At 42.6% G+C, this 21,975-nt stretch overlaps 1 protein-coding gene across 1 annotated transcript; it reads left to right on the forward strand.

Moving 5' to 3' along the window:
* The first annotated feature begins 441 nt into the window (after positions 1-441).
* On the forward strand, positions 442-21,764 carry VPS33B (VPS33B late endosome and lysosome associated). Its single transcript, XM_077124225.1, has 23 exons — positions 442-873; positions 4,154-4,234; positions 4,544-4,605; positions 5,703-5,752; positions 5,916-5,983; positions 10,893-10,938; positions 11,986-12,080; positions 12,383-12,487; positions 12,906-13,002; positions 13,226-13,303; positions 13,519-13,592; positions 13,881-13,967; positions 14,151-14,241; positions 14,458-14,532; positions 14,774-14,838; positions 14,942-14,996; positions 16,104-16,150; positions 17,086-17,218; positions 17,833-17,906; positions 18,371-18,472; positions 18,662-18,737; positions 18,821-18,937; positions 19,223-21,764. The coding sequence occupies exons 1-23, from the start codon at positions 778-780 to the stop codon at positions 19,300-19,302; spliced, it is 1,854 nt and encodes a 617-aa protein (XP_076980340.1). The 5' UTR covers positions 442-777; the 3' UTR covers positions 19,303-21,764.
* Positions 21,765-21,975: the final 211 nt, after the last annotated feature.

Consider the following 21,975-nt stretch of genomic DNA (forward strand, 5'->3'; position numbering starts at 1 on the left):
ACCTTTATCCGAAGCTCCCCCACTGGCTCCTGAGCGGCCCTCCTCGCAGGTCCCCCCACTCCCCACTAACCCTTTATTTCTAGGTGTCTCTCCTCCTGCCTGGAAGCCAGGGGGCACCTAGCTCGTGGTGAATTGGTGGAGCAGATTTGACCCACGGCCGTCATGCCCAGGGATGTGTCTTCGACTCTAAATCGGTTTCGCCCAGAATTCGAAGTTCCGATAATGGAACAAGTGCCCACCCTCGCCTGGCTGAACTAGGAGAATTAGGTGTACCATTGAAAAGTAGTTCAAGGTATAATCATTCCGACATAGGAGAACTCCCTTCTGACATCAGCTCTGGGGAGCTGACGCATCGCCTCCGCTTCATGGTGTCCCCTCCAGGACGCCGTACGCCAGGCGCCGGCGCCAAATGGACTTCCGGGAGCTCGCGGAAGTCGCCTCTCTGACCCGAGGCGGGGGTTCTTCTCCCCGCGCCGCGCTGAGTCTCCACGGGTGTGGATCTGAGTCCTGCGGGCTGGTGGAGTGGGTTAGCGCGGCTCCGGCGGGCATGGTGGCTGCAGGACTGAGACGCGGGTTCCCCGAGGCCGCGGCTGTCTAACCGGGAGGTGGCCATTCATCCCTGGTGTTCGGCAGAGGAGCGAGGGCCCCTCGGGGGCTCTTGGAAGTCCGTGCCGGGGCCTGAAAGGGGACGACCTGCCCTTACCCGGGACTGCTGCCTGCCTTCTCAGAGCGGAGGGCGTCATCCTTCCTCCACGTGCTGCCCGGGTGACCGCTGCCATGGCTTACCCCCATCGGCTTGACGCCCCTGAGCTGCCTGACTTCTCCATGCTCAAGAGGCTGGCTAGAGACCAGCTCATCTATCTGCTGGAGCAGGTCAGTGCCTGTAACGCCTGGGACTTTCACTGCATCAACAATCTGGCGCCCACTGGATACGTATTTTTCGTTACCGAGTCGCCTGAGTGTTGTTCTTGGCTTTTGGTGTTGCCCTTGGAGCATCGCGGCAGATACAAAATGGAGCCCTCAGCGTGGAAAACCAGAGGGCAGTAAGAGCTGCTTGGGACCCACCCAGAGAGTTAATGGAATTTTTTTTTTCCGTAGAGGCAACACCTCTAGGAAGAATAGGGATCCTTCAGTTTAGTAGGAGACATGAAACAAATTATACACACAATGTATCATATGGTAAATGAGTTATGACCAGGATGTCTGAGAAGTTCCGAATAAATAATCATTTGTAAGCTGGGCATTCCAGGAGTTTCGGGGAACTGGAGTATAAAGAAGTGTATTTCCTAGGAGATGGGGGGAGCATGTCCCAGGTAGAGTGAAAGGTTGGAACAAAGTTGAACTAGGCAAGGACAGAGCATGATCACGGAAGAGGGCAGTCAGAATTTAGGCATTCGACAGCCACTGAAGTCCACCCCTCCTTATTTGTGGCGTGATGTAATACTCGAAGATGATTCTAACAGCAGTGTGTGGGATGGGGTAAATGGGCAACAAGAGAGCCAGTTAGATTATAGATCAGACTGAAGTAATAAAGATCCACATAAAACTGGTGGTAGTTGAAATGGAAATCAAGTGATGAATGTTTAAGGCATGGTGAAAGAGGACTCACAGACTTAGTGATTGAGGGAGAAGCAAAACTGAATTTGAGATTTTGAACCTGGAAAATAATGCTGCTACAATAATTATAGTGAATTAATTGTATAGTTATATGTTTAATATCTGTGCACCCCACCAGCTTGGACGCTCCATGAGGACAGTGTCCATGTCTGTTTTGTGCAACACTGTATGCCCAGCAGGCATACAGGGTAGAGTCAGCATGTGCTCAGTAATATTTATTGCATGAACACTGAATGGAAATGAAAATCAGAATAAGGAAGAGAAATGGTTCGCTGGGGGAAGTTGATTAGTTTAGGTATAATTAGGGTGAAGTAAAGATGCCAGTGGAAAATGGAGTTCACGATATCCAGTGGGCAGAAATGTAATACTGAAGCTACATCTCGGGAACTGGGATGAAGATGGAGATTGGGAGTTTCTTCAAGGAACCTCAGGGGATGAGGGACCATATTTTCTTTTCTTTTATATGCTCCCATCATCCTAACACAGTAATTTGCACAAACAAGTCTTTCAACAAATGTCTGAAGAATTGAATAGAGATGTTAGTTAAAGCCATTTGCAGGGATTTGAAAGAGAATAAATGACACCAGGGACAGAAACTTAGTAAATGGGGTGTTGATAGGAAGAGGAGCCAGCAAGGATGATTTAACATGGCCAAAGTCGGTTTCAGTGCAGTATTATCCTTTCCAAACTAGCTTCTTTGACTTAATTCTTATATGGGCACTGCTATTCAGGTTTGAAACCTCAGAATCTTCTGTGACCCTCCTGTCACTCTCAAATTCAAATAAACCTGTTGCTAAGTCCTACAGATTCTTCCTTATATGTGTTTTTTAAAAAAATGGTTATAAAAGAATACTTTCCCATAACAGAAAATGTGGAAATAAAGGAAAACAAATGACTTATACCCGACCATTAGATACAACCACTGTTAGCACTGTTAAATTCCTTCAGATATTTAAAAAAATTGTATTACCCAAAATATTCTAAAACTGATTTGTGGTAATGGTTATAGCAACTTGGTAAATTTTCTAAAAACTCATTATCTTGTACACTTGAAAAAAAAATTAATTGTGTGATATGTAAAATATGCCCCAATAAAGTTATTTAAAAACAAAAACAATTATATTACACATTCCATGTATCCTTTTTAAACACTCTATTTTTGTTAACCCCACCACCAATCTAATTCAGGTCCTCATTCATTCGTGCTTGGGCTGTTTAGACTGTTGCTTTAACCCAGTGAAGTAGATTCCCTGCCTCCAGTTTCTCATGCCTCTAATCCTTCTTATCCGCAATTGCCAGATTCATTTAACTAAAAATTAAGATGCGCAGCTGATTGGGCTGCTTCTGCACACAAAAGTTTTCTGTTTTGCCTTGTTCCATAGGGGATCAAGTCCAGCCTCCCTAGCTTGGTTTTTGGGGGCTCTCTACACTCCAATCCTAGCCTACTATTTCAGCCTTATTTCCCTTATTCTCCTACATCAATCTCAGGACTATTGACATTTTGGGCCGAATAATTCTTTGTTGTAGGGTGCTGTCCTATGTACTGTAGGATGTTTAACAGCATCCCCAACCTCCACCCACTAAATGCCAGTAACATGCACACGTACTTGCACACGCACATGTACGTACCCAAGCACACATACGTACCCATCCACACGCATGCACACACGCACACATGCACATACCTGTTGTGATAACCAAAACTGTCTTCATACACTGTCAGATGTACCCTGAAGGACAGAACCGCTCCTGTTGGAGAACCCCTGGTCCTAGGAGTACCTTATGTATCAGTGGAACAGAATTGCTTATTCTTCCTTTCCTGTTCAGCCTGTTATCTTTCCCTGATTGCCCTCTTAATATATCCCTGTCAACACCCTACCCATTTGTCAAAGCCTAGTTGAAAGAAAGCTTCCGATGGTTCCCCCTTCCTGGCTACTGGGTGTGACTTCTCCTTCCTCCAAACAGGAGAGCATTGTCAAGAGTGATGATACAGGAAGCACATGTCAGGGATTTGGGGGTGGGTGATAGGGTGAGGACTGTCCTGGGTTACATAGCATAGAAAAATGCTATGTAAGAGGCTATTTATGCCATGCCAGAAACACGGGTTCGATTCCCAGTGCCTGCCCAAGCAAAAAAAAAAGGCTATTTAGCAGTTAGTTGAGGTGTTCCATGGTGGAATTTCATTTTGTTTGGCTTTGTCAGCAGGAGAGACTAGGGATTCTTGGGAGGTTGAATGGAGAAGGCAGTGGAGAAAAGAGCAGTGATACAGGTGAGCAGGAGGACTGAGTGACAGTTACAGGTGGAAGAGTTAACCTGAGAAAGAAGGAGGACTACCTTTCCACTGGTACAGAAATGAGAAGACAAAATAGATGAATATACGGAAAAATGTCAACCAGGGATACAGATAACAAGTAAGGTACTAGGCTTCATGCTGTCTAGTGTCCTTCCATCTCAGAAACTGGTTCTTTTAAATGAATTCTTAGTTGAAGGAGCTTGTGTGACCTGTGGGTGATCTTATGTACTGTGTGCCCTTCAGCTTCCTGGGAAAAAGGACTTGTTCATTGAGGCAGATCTGATGAGCCCTTTGGACCGAATTGCCAATGTCTCCATCCTGAAGGTACCTGCTTCCTTTCCCAGTGGACTCACACATGCTTTCCTCTTAAAGCAGTTATTCTTTTGATGGACAGTACAAATCAGTAGTTTGGTTGAATTTGGTGGGCAAAGGGAATTGGGGTTATTTTGTATTTTATTTTTGGTTTCCATATTGAGAGTTTGAGGAAAATTCAGTGGGATGGTTGTCAGGGGCAATTTGATTCCTACCATTAGTATAAATTGGAGGTCATAATAGGAGTCCCCTATTTTTATATCTTGCTTTGTGCTTTTCAAGCACTCTTATGCCCACTGTCTTATTGGATTCTCTTTGTAGCAACATGAAGTGGACAAGCTGTACAAGGTGGAAAACAAGCCAGTCCTCAGCTCTAATGAACAGTGAGTGTCTTGGAGATCCCTGCACATTTGCCTTTGATCTGTGCCTTGGCTCAGATCTGGATCACAGTGTTTGTGATATAGTTCATCTCCTTGAACTATTAGAATTTCATGCCTAGATTATTGCTTTAGCCTCTGAATTGGTCTCCCCTTCTGCGGTTTCTTCTACCCTTGTCCTCTTCCCTCTCTAAACCAATTTACCATCTATAATCAGCTTAATCTTTCAAAGATATTTTCATCATGCCCTTGTTAAGAACCTTCAAGGCTTCTGTTACTTACCTCGTAAAGCCCAGTTTGTTCTTCATAGATTCCAAGGCTGTGTCCAGTCTGGCCCCGTACTGTCTTCGAGCCTTGTCTCTCACGTGACTTCCTCCAGCCTCTAAAGAACATATGCTTTCCCAACTGTGTCATGAGCTTTTTCCCTTTTGTTCATTCTATTCACTCTCCCTGAAATTCTCCTATCCTTGCTGCTCCTTGAAAGAATACCCATTCTTCGTGCTCAGCCCCACTTCCTCCATGCGGCTCTGTTGTCGTTCCAGTGCAGAATGTTTTTCACCTCTGGATTTCCATGGCACTTATGGTTGTCCTGTTCACTTGGCATCAGACACTTATTGCCTGTGTCATCTTTTTTTTCCTCAAATTTAAGTAACGTTACCCTCTTTTAGGAGAAAAATGTATCTTTGATACATAGAGATTAAACCCATGGAGAAATCATCCATGAACTATAATTTAAAATTTTTTATTTTATATTACTTTCTTGTATGCTGTTTAGCACTTGATTGTTTATCAACTCCATACATATGTGCCTCTTATTTTGCCTATTGGATTGTGACTTGTTTGAGAGCAGGAACTTCTGGGTCCACTGTAAGGCCAGTGATACCCCCAGCTCCCTCCGTGTGTCTGTTGAATTGAAGAGTGTCCTTTGTGGTCTGTGCTTGGTAGGCCAAGAGAACTGGCATAACTTCAGCCTAGATGGGAACTTTAGACCCTGACATAAAGGGGAAATGGTGAAAGAGTTGGTTTTATTTTGCTTTCTTCTAAGTTTCCATCACCAACTTCATGATTTTTCCCACTGGATTTTTTTCTTCTCTCTCCCGTAGATTATGTTTCTTGGTCAGACCCCGTATCAAGAATATGCGCTACATTGCCAGTGAGTGTGCCGTGGAGCTGTATTGTAACAGGATCTGGGAAAGGGTGTGCAACTTGGTCATGAGGACTTTTTAATAAACAAAGAAGCATTCAGGTTGGCCAAACCATTTGTAGACGTTAATAAATAACTGGGGCTATCCGTGTTGCGTTCCTTCTCCTTGCAGATCTTGTCAATGCTGACAAATCGGCTGGCCGAACTCGGAAATACAAAGTGATCTTCAGCCCTCAGAAGGTGAGTTTGGATCTTGATGGGCGTGGGGTAAGGTAGAACAGGTCTGAGGGCTGGAAAAGGGTAAGGAGTGAACAGCTCTCACTCCTTTAAAGCAAATGATGTATGACTGAAAAAAATACGTTATACCCTTTCATCATCGCATTCCTGGTTGTTTACAGAGAATCTGTCATTAAACGGACTCCAGATAAAAAACTATTGTGGAATGGAGATAGCCACTGCATAGATATCTTTAAGTGAAAAGATCCCTATTTTTGAAGTAGAACCTGCTGTGTGTCTCTTTTAACACATATTCCTGTATACCAATGGTGTACGGTGTTATAAGAGTTTTCAGTGACTTTCTCCTTGTATCAGGAATGTGTTAATAATATAATAAAATCACCGCCTCCCCCCCCCCCACCAAACATCCTTATTCAGGGACATGGCTGGGCTACCCCTGGCTCACTAGAAGCATGTCAGCATACATTGAAAAAGCCTTTTCTTATGTAAGAAGGGAACCTTAGAGACCATTTTACTCCATCCCAACTTTCAGCAGCTGAGGGAATTAAAGCCCATGGTCATATGGAGAGTTAGAATGGCCAGGCCAGGTCGCTTCCACCTCTACCTCAATAATTTCAGTAATTATTTGGTGATCCATCAAAGTATCTCACTTTCTTGATTCCATCGAGCTCCCCTCTGACCTCCACATCAGCTGGACTCATCCTCAGTGACACTGATTAGAGAATACATCCCAGGCCAGCCATTCAGTGGCATTCATTACATTTACATACTGTGCTACCATCATCACCATGTATTACTGAAAGCTCTATCAAGTAGAGCTTCCCACACTTGGAGCTGCTAAAAATTCAGTATGAAAGTTCAGGGATTTATTCCTTTTCAATTTTTCTAGGAAAATTCTAGAGAAAATAGAAACAATAGCTAAGATTGGAGACTGAAACCAGACTGGCTGGGTGTGAATCTTTGCTTTAGCACTTATTACCTGTGTGATCTTGCTCTGTGTCTCAGTTTTCTCATCTGTAAAATAGAGTCATTATAGTACAGATCTCTTTTAATTTAAATGAGATGAGACTTTCAGTTTCTGCTAAAATGAGAAATCTCGTGGAATCATTAGATTCTAGAGTTTCTCATCATGTAGAAGAAATAAAGGGCCAGTGATCTTTGAAGATCATTCAAAGATTGATAGAGAAATTTTACAAGTATTTATTCCATTTAGGAACTCAAAACTATCAAAAATAACTTTATTGCTAGGGCAGAAATTATAAAGAAAGATGAAGAATTCGAATTAAAGGCTACCTTTGAATGTTATTAAATGAGCTATGGTGTTCTAGTTTGCTAGCTGCCAGAATGCAATAATATACCAGAAACAGAATGGCTTCTAAAAAGGGGAATTTAATAAGTTGCTAGTTTATAGTTCTAAGGCCGAGAAAATGTCCCAGTTAAAACAAGTCTATAGAAATGTCCAGTCAAAGGCATCCATCCAGGGAAAAAAGATACCTTGGTTCAAGAAGGCCGATGAAGTTCAGGGTTTCCCTCTCAAGTGAGAAGGCACATGGCGAACACAGTCAGGGCTTCTCTCTCAGCTGGAAGGGCACATGGTGAACATGGAGTCATCTGCTAGCTTTTTCTCCTGGCTTCCTGTTTCATGAAGCTCCCCGGGAGACATTTTCTTTCTTCATATCCAAAGGTCGCTGGCTCGTGGACTCACTGCTTCTTGGTGCTGCAGCATTCTCTGCTCTCTTCAAATGTCTTTGATTCTCCAAAATGTTCCCTCTTTTATAGGACTCCAGAAACTAATCAAGACCCACCCAAATGGGTGGAGACACATTTCCCCTAATCCAGTTTAACAACTACTCTTAACTGGGTTACATCTCCAAGGAGATGATCTAATTACAGATTCAAACATACAGTATTGAATAGGGATTATTCTGCCTTTACGAATGGGATTTAGATTAAAACATGGCTTTTCTAGGGGACATACATTCTTTCAAACCAGCACATATGGCAATAATTTCTAAAGTTTTTGGAGTCTTAGAAAACTTTTTTTAAAAATTATACTTCAAAGGGCAGGTTTTTATTAACAGGGAATAGAACAGGTTGGTAACAGTTTTGGATAATCCTATAAGCTTCCATATTATACAGAAAAACAAAATCGATATTCTCATAAATATTCTCTATTTAATGCCCTATCTGCTCAAATTCTTTTACCTAATTTTATGCTACAGGAAGATCTCTCCCTCAATAGCTGTAGGGAAGAGGAGACGTCTTCCTGAGACTCCCTTTGTTAATTATTAAGATTGGAAGTTTCTAAATGGATTCTGGAATTTCATTATTTAGCATTGCAAGTTGAAAGCAAAACTTGTAGATTTCTGTTTTAAGGTCAGCAGTGAATGCAGGATGAATTTTACTGTGTGACAGTAAAATCCTCCACATCTCATCGAGTCAGTATGAGGACTGAAACAGATGGTCTTTATAAAACACTGAGCCCAATAGTATTGTCATTGTCATCATCAGAAGTAAGTACCCTCACCTTTCTGCCTCCATACCTCTAAATAGTTTATCCTTTTCCCGTTTGTCTCAAAAGAGGAGGCTACTGGCCTCCTTTCCGAGATCAGCTTTTTCTCCCGTGCTCCTGGCCCCTCTGTCTTCCTTCTCCACTAGCTCTCTTTCATCAGGTGAATTCTTCCTCTTCTGTTTTCAGCCATGTCTATCCCTTCAAAACAATTTTCCTCCTTCATGTCTTCTCCCCATGAAGGGTTCTCCTTTCTTTCTTGGCCAGGCTTCTGTGAGGGGTCATCTGCAGTCTCTGCTGCCTCCTCTCCTCCACCTTCATCTTATTTATGCAGTTATTTTATTGTGTTAACATATTTATATATATAACTTAAAATTTGCCATTTTAGCTATTTGGGGAGAATTTGGTGGCATTAATTACATTTACAAATTATGCTGCCATCACCACCATCTATTGCCACAGGTTTTTCATAATCCAAGTCAGAAACTCTGCTGCCACTAAGCAATAGCTCCCCATTACCCCTTCCCCTAGCCCCTGGTAACCTCTAATCTAGTTTCTTTTTTTTAAAAAACATTTTTATTGATAAATCTTTACATATATACAGTCCATACATGGTATATAGTCAGTGACTCACAACATTATCACATAGTTGTGTATTCATCACCGTGATCATTTTTAGAACATTTGCATCATTCCAGAAAAAGAAATAAAAAGAAAACCAAAAAACTCATATATCCCATCCCCCTTACCCCTCCCTCTCATTGACCACTAGTATTTCCATCTATCCAATTGATTTTATCCTTTGTCCCCCATTATTTGTTTATTTTTTATCCCTTTTTTTTTTCAACTCATCTGTCTATACCCTGGATAAAAGGAGCATCAGACAGAAGGTTTTCACAATCACATAGACACATTGTAAAAGTTATATCTTTATACAGTCATCTTCAAGCATCAAGGCTACTGGAACACAGCTCAGTAGTTTCAGGTACTTCCCTCCAGCCACTCCAATACACCATAAACTATCTATATAATGCATTAGAATAACCTCCAGCATAACCTCTCGACTCTGTTTGAAATCTCTCAGCCACTGAAACTTTATTTTGTCTCATTTCTCTCTTCCTACTTTTGGTCAAGAAGATTTTCTCAATCCCATGATGCCAGATCACAGCTCATCCCTGGAGTTCTAACCCACATTGCCAGGGAGATTTACAATGCTGGGAGTCATATCCTGTGTATGGGGGAGAGCAGTGAATTCACCTGCCAAATTGGCTTAGAGAGAGAGGCCACATCTGAGGAACAAAACAGTTTCTCTGAGAGTGACTCTTAGGCATAATTTTCAGTAGGCTTAGCCTATCCTTGCAGGAATAAGATTGAGGGCTCCGCCTATTGATTTGGTTGTCCCCTCTAATCTACTTTCTAATCTATGAATTTGCTCATCCTAGATGTTTCATATAAGTAGAATCATACAACATTTGTCCTGTGTATGGCTTATTTCACTTAGTATAATGTTTTCAGGGTTCATTCATGTTAAAGCATGTTTCAGAACCTAATTCCTTTTTAGGGTTGGATAATATTCCATAGTATACTATGTATCATGTTTGTTTACCTATTCATCTGACTGTCGCCTTTGTCTTTTCATCCTGTCTGCCTGAGATCTCTGTTGTCAAATCCAGTGATGTTTATTTAACACTTATCCTGCTTAACTTCTCTGGCATTTGGCACTATTGCCCCTTTCTCCTTGAAACCTTCCCTGACTTTAGTGGTGCTGTTTTCTCCTGTCCTTGCCTCTCCTAAGTATTTTCTGAGTTTTCTCTGGCAGATCTTGGACTACACACTTCTTTAATTTTGGGGTCCCCTAGGTCCTATCCTTAGCTCACCTCTCAGTCTGTGTTCTTTTCTCTTGGAGAAACCATTTATTCTGTGACATACATACCAGTGATTCCCAAGGCTGTATCTCTTTTCCTCTTTGGTGGGACCAGTTTTTCCAGAGGTTCAAGGATATGTCCTAAGTAGAATTCACTGTCTCCCCACCACTGCTCTTTGCCTCCTACCTGATCCCTCTGCCCTGTTTTCTGTAGCACTTGTTATGCACTGCCTCCCATCTCTGCCTGCAGGACTCATCCTTCAAAGATAGCTGAAATACCTTTTGCTTTGTGAAGCTTTTCCTCTCTCTCAGGGAGAAAAAGCAGTTGACTTATTAAATAAATAAATGGAAGAAAAGGAAAATGAAGTGTTGGGGCAGATAAGTCATGTGATCCTTTCTAGGTCTAAGAGTCTGGATTCTCTTGTCTTTTTCACTAGGTCCAATAATTTTTATTTTCTTATCCATGACTGTAGAGGAGGCTAGAAATGGAAAGAACATAAAAAGAGGTAGTTACTAATCAACTTCCTTTTCTCTTTCAGTTTTATGCATGTGAGATGGTGCTGGAGGAAGAGGGAATCTATGGAGGTGAGAGGAGATGAATGTGAGTGGAAAGGGAGAGAGAAGCTGTGGGAAGAAGGAAACAATTGTTGGCCTACCCTTCTGGCCTGTCTCCTTCTTTTTCTTGCCTTATTCCAGTTAGTCTGGTGGGAGAAGTGGTCTCTGAGAATGGAAATGAGACTACAACTCCAAATTTGAACTTCACTGGGATAGTGTGAAAAAGATAGCAGGCCTTGTGGTTGGAAATGACCAACTGCTGTATTCTTACGTTCTAAGCCCCCCATAGGAAAGAATTGTGCCTTCCCTCTTACTTGTATTCCTCAGTCCATTCTCCATGGAATGGTACTGATCATGGCACTCCCTGCGCAGCATCCTGCAGGTGGGTCAGTATAAAGCCAGAATCCTCATCATGGCTTCCTCCACCTACAATCTGGTACCTTCCTGTCTCTTCAGCCTCATCATGTGCTGCCTCTTTCCCCTCCAACTACATGAACTGTGCACATGCTGTTTCTGTTGCCTGGAATTTTCCCAGCCTACAAGTTTTTGGCTACCCAAATCTTATTCAGACTCTAAGCTTAAATGTCACTTCTTTAGGGAAGTCTTTCCTGTATTCCTAGTTGAGTTAGATCCCTATAATATTTGTGCTCACACTTACCATTTTACTTTTTTGGAGCACAATTTTAATTAAAATTGTGGAAGCACATTTATTTTATTCACCTCTGTGTCTCCTGTGCTTAGCATAGTGCCTGCTATTAGGCTTTCAGTAAATATTTGTTGAATAATGAAATAATGAAAGAATGTTTCCTCAGCACTGTTGGTCAGCCCTCTAATAAAAAGTCATCATTTATCACATTATATCATAGGCTGTTATATAGATTTCTCCTTTCATTGCCATATTTGAACTCCTTAAGGGCGGGGACTGTGTCTTATTCATCTTTGAGTATCCAGTGCTTAGCATAGAACCTGGGATATGACAAGCATGCAAATATTTGTTGTATGACTGTGGTGGGCTTTCCCTCTTAGTGAGGAGCCAGGTGCCTTCTGCAGGGAGGCTGATGCCCTCTGTACCTACAGATGTGAGCTGTGATGAATGGGCCTTCTCCTTGCTGCCCCTTGATGTGGATCTGCTGAGCATGGAGCTGCCAGAATTTTTCAGGGACTACTTTCTGGTGACTGCAGGGCCCTTGGGTCTTGGGATCAAGGGATGGGAAAATCATAGAGTTGAATGGGCTAAGGAATATTGCTTTAATCTTTTTTCCAACTCATATAATTTAGCATGAGTGATTGTGATTTGGTGATTGAATGCTACAGATTGATGTCCATGAATCTTACTTTGGGGCCAATAAAAAGGAACTCTTTCAGATATTCCCCAGACCCTTCCTTCCTACTCCAGGGCTTCTGGGGCTGGCCACTGTCCAGATGGGCCTGTGGGGTTGATCCATTTTCTTTTCGGCCCCTGTCGTCTCTGCAGGAAGGTGATCAGCGTTGGATCAACACTGTGGCACAGGCTTTGCATCTTCTCAGCACTCTCTATGGATCCTTTCCTAACTGCTACGGAATTGGCAGATGTGCCAAGGTAATTGCATCAGCAGTTCTCCTGTCTTGATAGCCCACATTTCACCTGTTCTGTGTTCACCAAGGATTGTCCATGGCCATCTCTGCTATGAGGTATTTCCTTGATTTTGCCTTTATTGTTTGGGAATAGTTCCTCAGAGAACTATGTCTAGAGGCCCCGGTCCCCTGGGTAGCATTCTTGAGTCTCTTTTTCCTTAAATTTGTCTAGATTTGGGGACACGATAATGTTCATTTTTTGTTGGTGTGGGGAAGGGGGGTAGGATAGGAAAAGAGGTGAGTAGAATAGGTGAATAACGTTAATAATTAGCTCCCCTTTTGGGCACAAGGAGAAGGTTCACACGGAAGGGGTTGGCTTCTGTAGGTATGGGACTGAAGTAGGGACCTGAACACAAGATCTAGAATTTCTTGGGCTCTAACAGATGTCATATGAATTGTGGAGGAAACTGGAGGAGGAGGAAGATGGTGAAACCAAGGGCCGAAGGCCAGAAATTGGACATGTCTTTCTCCTAGACAGAGGTAAATTATGCCCAGCTCTACTCTCATCTTTGGTCCCTGGAAGACATGGGAATATGAAAACAGGATGGCAAAGTTGGGCTCCTGAAGTTAGGGTTGTGAGTCCCAATGCTGATTGGGAGCATTGGCACCTGTGCCCTGTTGAAGCTACTTAAGCTGATACTGAGCAAGCTGTGTGGAAGGTAGAGTCAGGGGGAAACTTCGCACTTGGGAATTTTGGTTTCAGACATGGACTTTGTGACGGCACTTTGCTCCCAGGTGGTTTATGAGGGCCTGGTGGATGACACCTTCCGCATCAAGTGTGGTAAGTTCCATGGTCCTCTGCCTCTCAGCAAGATGAAGATGTCCATCAGTGGTGGTGCCTCCCTCAGTAGGGAAAGGATTGTGGGAGAGACCCAGATCCCGAGTGAGCTGCTGGCTTCCAGTTAATTTTGGGAACCTCTAATGGTAGTTCAGGAAAATATAGGAGAAGAAAGGCCTCCTTGGAGATCCTAATAGCCATCCCATCTGATCTCAAAGGGAGTGTTGACTTTGGCCCAGAAGTCACATCGTCTGAGAAGAGCCTGAAGGTGCTACTCAACGCTGAGGACAAGGTGAGGCTGTGGGTGCTGGCGATGGGTTTAGCGGGGGGCATGGCTTGCTCGAGGGATGGGGGGGTGAGTCAATGGGAGAAAGGTTTCCCCCCTCAGTTAAGAGAACACCCCAGTGCACATGGAAAGTACTTGATGTGCACTTATTAATACCAGCTCAACTTTGTTGTAGTTCTGCTACAACAGTGAGCATTCTTTCTTACTGTCATACACACTGTCATACATGCCGCCGAGGTGGGACAGAACAAGTTGTGGTCCTGATGTAGGTTTTCCTCTCTTGTCCCCCCGTAGGTGTTTAGCGAGATTCGGAATGAGCACTTCTCCAATGTCTTTGGCTTCTTGAGCCAGAAGGCCCGGAACTTGCAGGCCCAGTATGACGTGAGGCTCCCAGCCCTGGGTCCTCTCTTTTATTTCTTCAGTGGCTTTCCCAGGCCCTGCTCTTTGACTTTCTTGCTGATACTGTGACTGGCCCCCTGTTTTCTCTTAGGTGGTGGGAACTGAAGGAGGGTGGAGGTCTCTTGTCTGGGGTGGGGGGTTGACCTGGTGGGGACTTCCCTGCAGCGCCGCAGAGGCATGGACATCAAGCAGATGAAGAACTTCGTGTCCCAGGAACTCAAGGGACTGAAGCAGGAGCACCGCTTGCTGAGTCTCCGTAGGTGTCAGCTGGAGGGGAGGGTAAGGGGAGCTGCAGACCAACATTTGCCTCTGATGAGGAGATTCCTATTCTTGTGAATAATTTGCCTTATTTGGTCTAAAGTAAGGAGTGCTTATTGAGATTTTTTCCTTCTGCACACAAAAAGGAACATCCTTCTAGAAACACCTTTCTAGAATTAGGACTGTGTCAACTCCCTCTTTGTCCTTTCTGCAGATATTGGAGCCTGTGAATCGATAATGAAGAAGAAAACCAAGCAGGATTTCCAGGAGCTAATCAAGACCGAGCATGGTAATTGCAGCAGTCTCGCGATGCTATTCCTGCTTCTCCTTCCCTGGCTCCCACCTCCATCCCACCCTTGGAGGTGCCCTCTGGCTCTTTCCAGCTGACACTGCTGGAAGTCCTGAGCATCCCTTAACTCACTTGGTTATCCCAAGGATGGAGAAGGAGATGGATAGATAAATACCTGCTGGCATAAATGGCAACAGCTGAGCCAATTCCCCAGTAACAGCTCTCCTCTCATTGCTCACAGCACTCCTAGAGGGGTTCGACATCCGGGAGAGCACCAGCTACATTGAAGAGCACATAGACCGGCAGGTTAGCTGGGGATGGTGCTTAGAGGTGTTGTCTGCCTCAGGCAGAGGGCAGAGAGGAGAAGAACGTGTATGGATGTGAATTCTCATTGACTCTTCCTGTGTAGGTGTCACCTATAGAAAGCCTTCGCCTCATGTGCCTTTTGTCCATTACTGAGAATGGTGAGTTCCAGTGATCAAAGATGAAACATTGGGAAAAAGACCATGTAAATAAAAGAAATGATTTCTTAACAAGCAGGATTTTTTTCTGCAATTTTGTGGATTATTTACCCTGTAAAATAAAGCAGTTTTTGTTCTGAGTGATACTTCACTAGGTTACAACATAACTACTCATCCCAACCCTTAACAGGACCACATCCAGGCCGCCCCAGAACAGTGCCTGTCATGTCTTAGTTCTGCAGAGGTGTTCAGCTGAGTGGCTTTTCTCTTATCATTTCATCTGGCCTCCTGTCTTGAACAAGATTTCATTCTAAAGATACATTCCAGGAAAAAGGGACAGCCAACTAATTTCATAAACATTTCTAAAAGCCTAGATTCTGCAAGCTCTTATGAGAACTTGTTTTTATCATTGACGTCTTCCAGTTGGTGAATATTCTTTAAGGTACTCTTCTACCCAGAGATGCATTTTGCATTTTCTAAATCTCTGCATTGACTCTGAAGCCCATTTCTTCCTACTCCAATGGAGAAATACATCTGGCTTTTGGAACTCATTTGAATGCTTTTCCTATTGGTTTTTCCCTCCATAGCTATCAAGCAGTGCCAAGTAGAATAGCTCTTAGCTGGGAAGAAATGCACAAGATGTCCCTTCTCCCTCCTGCTGCACGCCCCCCACTGCCGCTATGATGAGCATTAGTGTCAGTGTTCCTTCCCCAGAACCGTTTTTGGTCAGGGTTCCTTCCTGGAGCTCTCAGATCCCAGCTTTATCTTTCAATAAGCAAGCTTAAATTTAGTCCTCAGTTTAGAATCATTTGTATATGATGCAAGGTTAACATACTTTACTAAATCCTAAGTAGAATTGCATCATATTATTTACTAAATTTTTTCTTGCATCAGATTATTACCAAATTTTAATACCTTGTATCAAATTATTTACTAAATTTTACTAAATTATTTTATTTACTAATTATTTACTAAATTTTACTACCTTGCATCAAATTATTTACTAAATTTTTTGAGTGGAGGTTGTTGGTTGATTGGTTTGGCTGTACATTTTATGATTCTTCAGCTAGCCTCATTCTCATTAACCTGTCCTATTTTCCTCAACCTCAGGATTGATCCCCAAGGATTATCGATCTCTGAAAACACAATATCTGCAGGTAAGTCCTGGAGAATGTATCCTTGAAGGAATTTGGTGGAGAATGCTCATAGGACATTTTTGAAAGAGGCAAACTGAAGAAATGGCCCTTTTTTTGGTCCTATCATCATCCTGTTCTCATTCTAAGTGCCCTTTTAGAGGGACCAGGGATAGTCAACCACTGAAGATGCCAGACAGGCTTCCCGTTGTCCTTGTTTCACTCCATTCCTCTCTCGTGCTGGGTGGTCATTGCTCAGAATACTTCAACAATTCTTCCCTCTTGCATCTATGGGTTCCTGCCCCTGGGAATCTCCCTTTCTTTCTAGAACCTTGTGAAGCTTAATGTTTGCTATCTTATTAAAAAAGTTTTTTATTGTGGCAGTATATATAGAACATATATATATTTCCCATATTATCTGCTTTCAAGTCTACAATTCAGTGGTGTTAATTACATTCTCAGTATTGTGCTGCCATCACCATCCTCCATTACTAAAGCTTTTCCATTGCCCCAAACAGAAACCTTGTGCTCATTAAACATTAACTCCCCGTCACCTGCCCCCACCCCTATAGTTTTCTTTCTGCCTCTGTTAATCTACATATTCTGGTTATTTTCTGTAAGTGCGATCATATAATATTTGTCCTTCTGTGTCTGACTTATTTCATGGAACATGATGGATCGCTATCATGTTAATAAAACTTTCCTTTCAGGCCTTTCTCAAGTCTTATTTCATCATGAAACCTTCCCCACCACCCTTACTTCCATAGCTTTCCATATTCTTTAATGCTGCTTTTTATTTTTCTTTGTTTGGTGTTTGGTTATTATTTGTATGAAAATCCCTCCCCAAAATGTGTGAGCGTCTTCAGAGCATAAACTGCGTAGCCTTCTCCTGCACCGTCATGTCTCCTGGCAGACCCTTGGCGGGTTCTCAGTAAACAGCCGAATTGCATTTTCTCCAGAGCTATGGCCCCGAGCACCTGCTGACTTTCTCCAATCTGCGGCGAGCAGGGCTTCTCACGGAGCAGGCCCCGGGGGATGCCCTCACTGCGGTGGAGAGTAAAGTGAGCAAGCTGGTGACCGACAAGGCTGCAGGTGAGCGAGGAGCACAGGCGCTCCCCTCCCCGCCCTGTTCTCTCCCGTCTCCATAGGCTCAGCACCCTGGGAAGGTAAGAAAGAGCTGGGCAAGAAAATGTAATTCCTTACTGCTAGTGCTACTGGCATTACTACTTCTAACAGTAAGAGCAGTTTCTACTCTTTGAACACTTACCATGTGCTAAGCCAAAAAGTATGTCTGTTCGATTGTTTCTCATTTAATTCTCCAAAAACTCTATAAGGTAAATTTTATTATTCCCATTTTACAGATGAGGAAACTGAGGCTTAGAGAGGTTAAGTGATTTGTCCAAGGTCCCTCAGGTTGATTTGACTCCGAAGCCCATACACTTAACCAATAAACTAGTCACTCTGTAAATTGCATTTAATAGATAGCTGGTGTCCTATAGGAAAATAAAGAATGTGGGTGGGAGAAAAGTAGTGGATGCCTTGATGAGTTACAGAGAATTATAGGCGAAGGGTTTTATGGGGATCTTCCGATGAGATAGTTCCTGCTATTTGAGGAGGTCCTTGCATTTTTCCTGAATGGTATTACCTATGGCAGTATCATGAATCCATAGACAGTAGATGAGACCTGTCATAGATTTCTTCCCCAGGAAAGATTACTGATGCCTTCAGTTCTCTGGCCAAGAGGAGCAATTTTCGGGCCATCAGCAAAAAGCTGAATCTGGTATGTGGACTAGGGATGGTTAAGGGAGGCAGGGGGTTCAGTTTCTTGTGGAATACCTGGAATCCTTAAAAACTTTTTTTGTCATATTGTAGTTTCATAAAGTTTCTTTTGTTTTATAGCATAGTGTGAGCTTAATTTTATAATGAGATAAGGCACAAAGATTAATTAATGTTATAAGCACGTAGTGAGCGCCTACCAAAACCAGAGAAGACATGAAGTGCTGCTTCGGTGACAAAGGTCCTTTGTTGAGAAAGGAGAACCCTTCCCACCATCTCCTTCATAGGTTGCATGGGTTCTCACTCAAGAGAATCAGTAGTCCTGTGGAGATATTTAATCTTTGTTATGGATTTTTTTCCCAGCGCTATTGCTGGCTCTCTCTTTAGTTGAAATAAGAATTGTTCTTTAGGATATGCCATATTTATTTGTGTTGTCACTTGCCTAATGTAGGACCTTTTGCATTCTAGATCCCACGTGTGGATGGTGAGTATGACCTAAAAGTACCACGGGATATGGCTTATGTCTTCAGTGGTGCTTATGTGCCTCTCGGCTGCCGAATCATTGAGCAGGTGAGAACAAGTGACTCTTGCTCCCATCCATGTTTTCCTTTGTTCTTTTCTTGGTCTGTGTGGGGCTGGCCTACCCCAACCTTTTCCTGTCCTCATAATCAAGAAATATGACAGTCTTGTACCTCCAACCTTTCTTTCCTAAGCCTAATACTGTCTGTAGACTTGAAACTAGTGCTTGCCCCTTCCCAGGTGCTAGAGCGACGAAGCTGGCAGGGCCTTGATGAAGTGGTACGGCTGCTCAACTGTGCTGAGTTTGCATTCACAGGTACGTGGCATTGACAGATGGGGACGGGTGGTAAGGGCAAGTTGTGTGTTGGTGAAGAGTTGAGCCAGTATGATGCCTCACAGACATGACCAAGGAAGACAAGGCTTCCAGCGAGTCCCTGCGTCTCATCTTGGTGGTGTTCTTGGGTGGTTGCACGTTCTCTGAGCTCTCAGCCCTCCGGTTCCTAGGCAGAGAGAAAGGTAAGAGAGAACAGAAACGTGATAGCTGACCTGAATGGGAGCTGGGGGAGAAAGGGCCACGCACAGGACAGCTTTCCTCCTGCCTCTGGGTGCTACTTGCCATAGACTTGCTGTTGGACAGCTGTATTGGGGATCCCAGGAACACAGCTCTGATGGCTCATGTCTGTAAACTGGCTGCTGATCCAGTAGAGGACTGTGGGACTTGGGGTGGGGAGTGCTAATATGATATTGTTTGTGGACTAAGGTAGGTCTTTGTAACTTGTGCTGCTGCTCTTGACTCCATAGGGTACAGGTTCATTTTTCTGACGACAGCAATCACCAACAGTGCTCGCCTTATGGAGGCCATGAGTGAGGTGAAAGCCTGAAAATTTCCTGACCAACGTTGAAGACTTCCCCCAATACTGGGGTTGCAGAGTTCAACATTCAGCTGCTAGTAAAGTATCTATCAACTATCCTGCTAAAAGCTGGGGAGCGTGAAACTTACTTGGGGTTTAGAGAGTATATCTGAGAAGTGTTTTTACTTCCCACACCCAGGATATTTCTCACTTTTGTTTTTATTATAAAGTAATAAAAGTAAAAGCCCATGCTGATAAAACATGAGGGGAAAAAGAGGTAGCTTTTGCTAAATTCTGCTTGAATATCCTTGTAAATAAAGCAGAAAGCTTGTTCTCTGACTTGTAATCTGTAATTCTGGACATGCATTTTCCCTTTTATCAGTGGGCTTCACATGGGGGCTTCATCTGCTTCGTGGCCTGCGCCCTGTCGCAGCTCTGGACCTGCAAACTGCCCTGTACCCAAAGATCATTAGCCGTCTGATGACGGGTGGATTGAATGATCAGCAAGCATTCTTCCAATTCTAAAATGCTGTGATTGACTACACTTAAGGGGGTGCTTTAAAATTTTTTTTGTATGCTGTGCAGTGGGAGGTTACATTTCATTCTTTTTCCTTTGTTCATTTTTTCAAGGTGCTTTAATTTTAAGCTTTGTGGTTTTTAATTTTTTTTAATTTTTTAAACTTTTTTTATTAATTAAAAAAATTAACAAAACATTAAGATATCATTCCATTCTACATATACAATCAGTAATTCTTAATATCATCACATAGTTGCATATTCATCATTTCTTAGAACATTTGCATTGATTTAGAAAAAGAAAAAAAGACAACAGAAAAAGAAATAAAATGATAACAGAGAAAAAAAAAGATTATACATACTATACCCCTCACCCCTCGCTTTCATTTACCACTAGCATTTCAAACTAAATTTATTTTAACATTTGTTCCCCCTATTATTTATTTTTATTCCGTATGTTCTACTCTTCTGTTGATATAGTAGCTAAAAGGAGCATCAGACACAAGGTTTTCACATTCACAGAGTCTCGTGAAAGCTATATCATTGTTCAATCATCATCAAGAAACATGGCTACAGGAACACAGCTCTACATTTTCAGGCAGTTCCCTCCAGCCTCTCCGCTACATCTTGAACAACAAGGTGATATCTACTTAATGTGTAAGAATAACCTCCAGGATAACCTCTCAACTCTGTTTGGAATCTCTCAGCCATTGACACTTAGTCTCATTTCACCCTTCCCCCTTTGGTCGAGAAGGTTCTCTCAATCCCTTGATGTTAATTCTCAGCTCATTCTAGGGTTTTTCTCAGTCCCTTGATGCTGAGTCTCAGCTCATTCCAGGATTTCTGTCCCACGTTGCCAGGAAGGTCCACACCCCTGGGAGTCATGTCCCACGCAGAGAGGGGGAGGGTGGTGAGACTGCTCATCATGTTGGCTGGAGAGAGAGACCACATCTGAGCAACAAAAGAGGCTCTCTTGAGGGTGACTCTTAGGCCTAAATTTTAAGTAGACTTGACCTATCCTTTGTGGGGTTAAGTTTCATATGAACAAAACTCCAAGACTGGGGGCTCAGCCTATAGCTTTGGTTGTCCACACTGCTTGTGAGAATATCAAGAATTCAACTTGGGGAAGTTGAATTTCTCCCCACTCTCATCATTCCCCAAAGGGGGCTTTGCAAATACTTTTCCACTCACTGATCAAATCATTCTGGGATTCATCGGGGCATCACTCTGGACAAACTAACAAAATCTCATGTCCTACCTGAGATTCCAAGTACTTATGACATTCAATCAAACTATCTACATGAGTTATATTAGGAAATGCTCTAGTCAAAATATAAATTTTATAACAAACATTTTTTGCTTTAGTCTCACACATAAGGTGACATTTCAAAGTATTAATTATCATCTATTTTCAGCACCCTGCAATAATGACATTCCTTTGTTCTTCCTCATGCAAAAACTTTTTTAAAATTTGTACACCGTACATTTCACTATTACTATACACTCTAGGCATTCCTAGATTACACCATCTCGATCTTTACCATCTATCTTTCTTTCTGATTTCATTTATGTCCCCAGCCCTCCTCCCTCTATCATTCTCACATGCAGCTTCATTCAGTGTTTTAACATAATTACATTACACTTAGGTAGTATTGTGCTGTCCATTTCTGAGTTTTTATATTCAGTCCTGTTGCACAATCTGTATCCCTTCAGCTCCAATTACCCAATATCTCACCCTATTTCTATTTCCTGATGGTCTTTGTTACCAAGGAAATATTCCAAGTTTATTCACTAATGTCAGTTCATATCAGTGAGACCATACAGTATTTGTCCTTTTGTTTCTGGCTAATCACACTCAGCCTAATGTCCTTAAGGTCCATTCATGTTGTTACATACTTCATAACTTTATTCTGTCTTAGAGCTGCATAATATTCCATCTTATGTAAATGTCACAGTTTGTTTAGTCAACTGTCTGTTGATGGACATTTTGGCTGTTTCCACCTCTTGGTAATTATTAATAATGCTGCTATAAACATGGGTTTGTAAATGTCCATTTGTGTCCTTGGCCTCGTGTCCTTTGAGTAGAGACAGCATATAGATGGGTCCTGTTTTGTTTTTTTTTGTTTGTTTGTTTTTTTTATAGTTTTTTTATTAATTAAAAAAAGAATTAACAAAACAATTAGAAAT

This window comes from Tamandua tetradactyla, chromosome 12, assembly GCF_023851605.1.
Source record: "Tamandua tetradactyla isolate mTamTet1 chromosome 12, mTamTet1.pri, whole genome shotgun sequence".
Classification (NCBI taxonomy): Eukaryota; Metazoa; Chordata; class Mammalia; order Pilosa; family Myrmecophagidae; genus Tamandua; species Tamandua tetradactyla.

Bases quoted from the DNA above. Each gene is read 5' to 3' on its own strand.
- VPS33B (XM_077124225.1), top strand. From the start codon at position 778: ATGGCTTACCCCCATCGGCTTGACGCCCCTGAGCTGCCTGACTTCTCC. The intron at 12,081-12,382 runs GTGACTGCAGGG...TCGTCTCTGCAG, and splicing joins TTTTCAGGGACTACTTTCTG to GAAGGTGATCAGCGTTGGAT. The intron at 13,304-13,518 runs GTAAGTTCCATG...CTGATCTCAAAG, and splicing joins CACCTTCCGCATCAAGTGTG to GGAGTGTTGACTTTGGCCCA.